At 36.9% G+C, this 5,652-nt stretch overlaps 1 protein-coding gene across 1 annotated transcript; it reads left to right on the top strand.

Annotated features, from left to right (window-relative positions):
- The first annotated feature begins 3,702 nt into the window (after positions 1–3,702).
- On the top strand, positions 3,703–5,429 carry LOC125203298 (protein ROH1-like). The gene has a single exon (XM_048101613.1). The coding sequence runs from the start codon at positions 4,107–4,109 to the stop codon at positions 5,268–5,270; it is 1,164 nt and encodes a 387-aa protein (XP_047957570.1). The 5' UTR covers positions 3,703–4,106; the 3' UTR covers positions 5,271–5,429.
- The last annotated feature ends 223 nt before the right edge of the window (positions 5,430–5,652 follow it).

The following is a 5,652-nucleotide window of genomic DNA, read 5'->3' as shown; positions in this document are numbered from 1 at the left end:
TAGAGAGAAAAAGTAATTTAAGTATTGTTTGTGGAGAATGAGTCCCACTCAGGAGAGAGAAATAAAAATTTAAAATTAGAAAGTGCATGTTTTTGTGGAACATACTAAAAGGGAATGAGTGCATATTTTTGTGGTACGAGAAGAATAACTGACACCGATAAATGCATTTTGAATATTGTTTTTGTTTTCAATTTGAACATTTAATATTTTTAATCACCACATCTAGTTAAATCTTTTAGACAATAGTTGTTTTAGGAAATCTGATAATTTTATACATTCTACAATATAGTCGTATTTTTTTTGTAGGTCATGCGGTCTATTTAAATGATTCGCGGGGATCTTTTCGTTTTGTCAACTATGTTGTCGAGTCATGATGATATGAAATGCAAAATATTAGTAGTAATAAACATTAATCGTGCTTATATGTAGTGTAGTGACAATGCAGAATATTGTTATTACTGTCTTATATATGTTCCAACTGTTTAGCCGTTGTTTATGGAGTATTAGGATTAGGATAGTGATATGTGTAATGACGTTGGATTTGTTTTTATTCTTTAATTTAATGAGAAAATCTTTTTCGTATTAAAATATATAAACAATTGAGATATTATTAGCATTAACTACTCATGTTCTTATAGTCAAATACAAAATATATTTGTCTCTATCTTTGTCTACTAAGATTATTTTATTAGGACCAACTATGAATACAATATAAATAAATTTTCTTAAGTAGGTGGACGACGTGGGGAATATCCAATACTAAACCAAATGATAAAACGTGGTTATCAATATTACTGAAATTACTAATAGTTTTTAAATATTTTCAAAGAAAAAGATAAATGTACCACCTTTAGATTTGACATCTAACTAATTTTATCAATTCTTTATCCAAAAAATATAATCCGTAAACTAGTGATTCACCACATAATCTTTATTTCTCTCTCTTTAGAGAATCACCAAGCATGAAATCAAAATATCATACAGGGCACAGTAGTAGCTAGGCCTTGACAATTGGGGTTATGTGTTGATTCACGTTATTTTCACCTTAAAGAAAGATTTAGCAGGAAACATATAGTACTGTATAAATATCAAATCATAATTGAATAAATTAGAGCAACTTATAACTAAATTATTTTTAAGTCTAAGAAATCCAATGTCCATTAATGAATCAACATATACCTTATTAAGAGTGAGTGTAGTTCAAAACATTTATTAATTGTAGGGAAAATTGGAGGAATAATAATGAAGTTTTGGTCAATTTTGGTCAATCCCACGACTTTCAAAAAATGACAATTAGTAATATTATAATTTTTTCATTTTTTCACAATTGCCCCGCAATTAACAATTTGTCTTTTACTGTACTGCAATATATTTTAACTGATAAGATTCACGTAGAATAAAATATTTTTTGGATACATGCAGAATTGTAGATGCTATCTATCTTGGCTTTGCAAGAACACAAACTCTGAGTAACTTCACCACTGACATTGCATAAATATTAATCACCACTACTCACTCGAGATGACGGTACTTGAGTTGCAAAAAAACTTCATCTAATGACAAATTAAAATAGTGCATAACTAATACCAAACATCTAGTGAAATATACTCCCTCTGTCCCTTAAATTTTGTCACATTATTTCATTTCCTTCCGTTCCACAAAATTTGTCACATTTCACTTTTTATTTTTGGTAATGGATCTCATATTCCACTAACTCATTCCAACTCACATTTTATCATAAAACTAATATATAAAAGTAGGATCCACTCTTCACGAATTATTTTAAACTCACTTTCTATTACTTCCTCCGTTTCTTCATAGTTGAGGCAAAACTTTTCGGCACAAATTTTAGAAAGAAATGTTGGGTGTGTTAAATAAATAGATAAAAAAGTAAGATAGAAGAAAAGGCAAAGAGAGTAAAGTTATGCAATTATATTTTGTGTGTTAAGAGGAGAGAGTAAAGTAAGAGAGATGGAATAAAGTAGAGATAAAGATGTTTCTATTTTAAGTAATGAGTCATCTTGATTGGGACAAACCAAAAAGGAAAGTGGGTCATCTTCAATGGGACGGATGGAGTACTATATATGGAAATGACTCAACTATAAAAAAAAACGGAGGAGTACATTCTTAAAATCTGTAGCAGTTAAAGGGTAACAAAATTTAAGGAGGAAGGGAGTACTTTATTGAGAATAATAATCATTCAAAATGTTATTTGCCAATCCAAAAATTAGAAGACTATTCTTATAGATGTTGCAATCGTTAGTCCAATAGGTTGTCCAATCAAGAGCGGACCCTCTTGAAGAGCTAAAGGCCAAATGTTCATTTATTATTTCGTTCTTTAATTTTAAAATTTTTTTAATTTCTTTTTATATGCCCGTCTTAAACGTAGTACAAAGTTAGTTATTATTACCATATCCGTCTTTGAAAAATAGAAACTTTTGAAACGATATGAGTTATAATATACAAGTAACAAAATAAGGTAAAAGAATTAGTAAAGTAAAAGAGAAAAAAATGAGTAAAACAAGAAAGATGAAGAAAAAAAATAGTGGAAATAGAATTAGTGAACTGTAGTGTCCACTTCCTAAAATAAAAAATTAAAAAAATTAGGGACGGGCACAAAATAGAAATTTTTTACACTTTCAAGAGACAGAAATAGGATATTTTTTCTTCTTTAAAATTGAATATTTGGCTACACCTCTATCCACAGTATTGAATATAAATTTAAATTTCAGTTAGGAACTCAAATTCATCACTCTTAAGTCTTAAGTAACACTTACTATTATTAATCTTATAAAACTAATTACTCCAAGCTCTAGGATTCCGCGGGCCCACCCCTCATGCTTTTCTCATATTGTCAATCTATTGCCTTTTGCTATGCTGCATGCATGTTTTAAAAAATATAGTAGTACTAGGAGTAACTTTTAGTAAATGAATATAATTCTATTACTCAAATAATTATATGGGTTAATCTTGTAAGCACTATTAGTGGAAATATCTATAATCCAAGGACCAAAGTGTGAAAAAGGCAAATAAAAGTAAGCCGCGTCATTTCTGCCGTGGAAGAAAATATTAGTTCCGCCAATCACATCCCATTTGGGGTTTCAATTACGATCATTTAAAATAACAAAATTACCGGACTCACATTTTATTTACTTTTTTCACTCACTTTTTTTCATATTTGTCAAAACACGCACGAGCCAAAGTAGTAGTACTCTCTCCATTTTATAATAAATAATCACTTTCCTTTATAGTTTGTATCACAAAAGCTATAACATTTTCTTTTTAAAAAATTCTCTCTTACGTTATTGTAAACATGAGTAGTATTATTTTCCATTTTGACTTAGTATACAAAACAATAATTCATAAAATTCTGTGTCATTATTCAAGGATGACATTTACTTGGAGAGAGTATCTAAATTGTGGATGGAGGAAGTATTTATTGACGCTTTAATTTTATTATTAGCAATTATTTGTCGGCGACAAATTATTCTCATTTCCGAACGAGTCAGTTGTGGAAATATGAACAATCCAAGGACGAATATGCAAAAACAGCAAACACAAATAAGGCGCGTGATTTTGTAGCGTGGGAAAAACATTCGTTGCGTCCAATCACAGCCCACTTTAGTTTCATAATCAAGGATTAATTAACACTAATCACTCAACAGTCAACACTATGTTCTTATAATCACTTCTTCACCCGCTATTTAAACAGACTTTTGAATGTCAGAATATTCTCCCCTCTCCGGAATGATTTCACTTCAATTCTACTCTACTTCTCTGCTATTATGGATTAAAACTTGAATTTTGACTTTTTTAATTTGAAAAAGCAGTTTTTTCAGTCTAATCCGAGCTGTGATCTTACGTTTCTTTTGACGATTTTCATATCTTCGTTGTTGATATTGCCTTTTCTTTTTTCTGGCGAATTTGGATTTGGATTCGTAAATTTCTGCAATTTTCTGTTTTGTATGCGGTAGAATCGTGTTCCTGATGCTATAGCTCATCACTGTTTGCAGTTATTCATTTTCCCCCAATTTCGAATTTCGATAGATATTTATTTTCCCCCAATTTTGAAATTGAATAACCTAACATCTGTTTGAAATCGAGAAATGCCACCAACAGATTACCAGGAATCATCGTCTTCCCCATCCCAATCCCCCTTCAGCTTCTCAATCCTGAGCCGCCGCCGCGATCAGGTCCACTCGATGGAGGAATCCAACGGCGGCCACGACTCCGACCCGGAAGCCTTCCAGCGCACCGTCGCGGATCGCTTCCACGACGTCGCGGCGGCGCCCTCCGACGAGCTCCTCTCGATCCCGTGGATCCGCAAGCTCCTCGACGCGTTCCTCTCCGTCCAGGAAGAATTCAGAGTCATCGTGTTCAACCACCGGAGTTCCCTCTCCAAACCCCCAATCGACAAGCAAATCACCGATTTCTTCGAGCGCAGCGTCAAAGCCCTCGACGTCTGCAACGCCATCCGCGACGGCATCGATCAGATCCGCCACTGGCAGAAGCAGCTCGAGATCGTCCTCTCCGCCCTCGACAACCAGCGCAGCATCGGCGAGGGCCAATTCCGCCGCGCGAAGAAGGCCTTAATCGACCTCACCATCGCAATGCTCGACGACAACTCCACCGCCGCCGTCTCCTCCCTCCGCAACCGCTCCTTCGGCCGCCAGAGCAACCAGCCCCGCTCCATGGCCAGCTTCCGGTCCCTCTCCTGGAGCGTCTCCCGGACCTGGTCGGCCGCGAGGCAGCTGCAGGCGATCAGCAGCAGCCTCGCCCCGCCCCGAGCCAACGAGACCGCGGCCACCAACGGCCTCAATATCGCCGTCTACACCATGAGCTACGTCCTCCTCTTCACGATGTGGGCGCTCGTGGCGGCCATACCCTGCCAGGACCGGGGCCTGCCCGCTGCGCAATTCTTCACCAGGCAGTTCGCGTGGGCGCCCCCCATCTCCTCCCTCTACGAGCGGATCACGGAGGAGTCGAAGAGGAGGGACCGGAGGAACACTTGTGGGCTGATGAAAGAGATTCACGAGATCGAGAAATGCGTGAGGCTTATGAATGAGCTAACGGACAGCGTTGGATTCCCGTTGACGGAGGAGAGGGAGAATCAGGTGAAGCAGAGGGTGGACGAGATCGGGAGGATATACGAGGCGATCAAGGAGGGTTTGGACCCGTTGGAGCGCCTCGTGAGGGAGGCATTTCGCAGGATTGTGAGGAGCAGGACCGAGGGGCTCGACTCCATCGCTCGAGCTAACGCCCACGAGTGATAGGAGAGGGCAGGGCAATCTCCTTTGTATGTATTAGACAAAATGTGATTATGCCATCTTGTGTTTTCGATTTTGTGTAATGGATTTGTGCTTCACATTGTAATCATTTTGTGTATATTCTCAGAGAAAATTGCTAGGTTTGGGAACTTTGATATTGCATATTCATGTGTCTTTTGCTAAAGTGAAGAATGCTTGTGAAATGAGGTGTAATGCAAAAAAGTTCCATTGAAAGAGACATGTAATAATCTCTTCACTTCACTTGGTTTTCTGATAATTGTACTCCCTCCGTTAAGAGTTACACTTTGATGATAATTTTAAGTAAGTGTTTGAATGTGTAATAGATGGAGTTAGGTAGTGGAATGTGGGACCTCTCTGACTTTTT

Source organism: Salvia hispanica, chromosome 2, assembly GCF_023119035.1.
Source record: "Salvia hispanica cultivar TCC Black 2014 chromosome 2, UniMelb_Shisp_WGS_1.0, whole genome shotgun sequence".
Lineage (NCBI taxonomy): Eukaryota > Viridiplantae > Streptophyta > Magnoliopsida > Lamiales > Lamiaceae > Salvia > Salvia hispanica.
This window is presented reverse-complemented; position numbering and strand designations above follow the sequence as displayed.

Bases quoted from the DNA above. Each gene is read 5' to 3' on its own strand.
- LOC125203298 (XM_048101613.1), top strand. From the start codon at position 4,107: ATGCCACCAACAGATTACCAGGAATCATCGTCTTCCCCATCCCAATCC.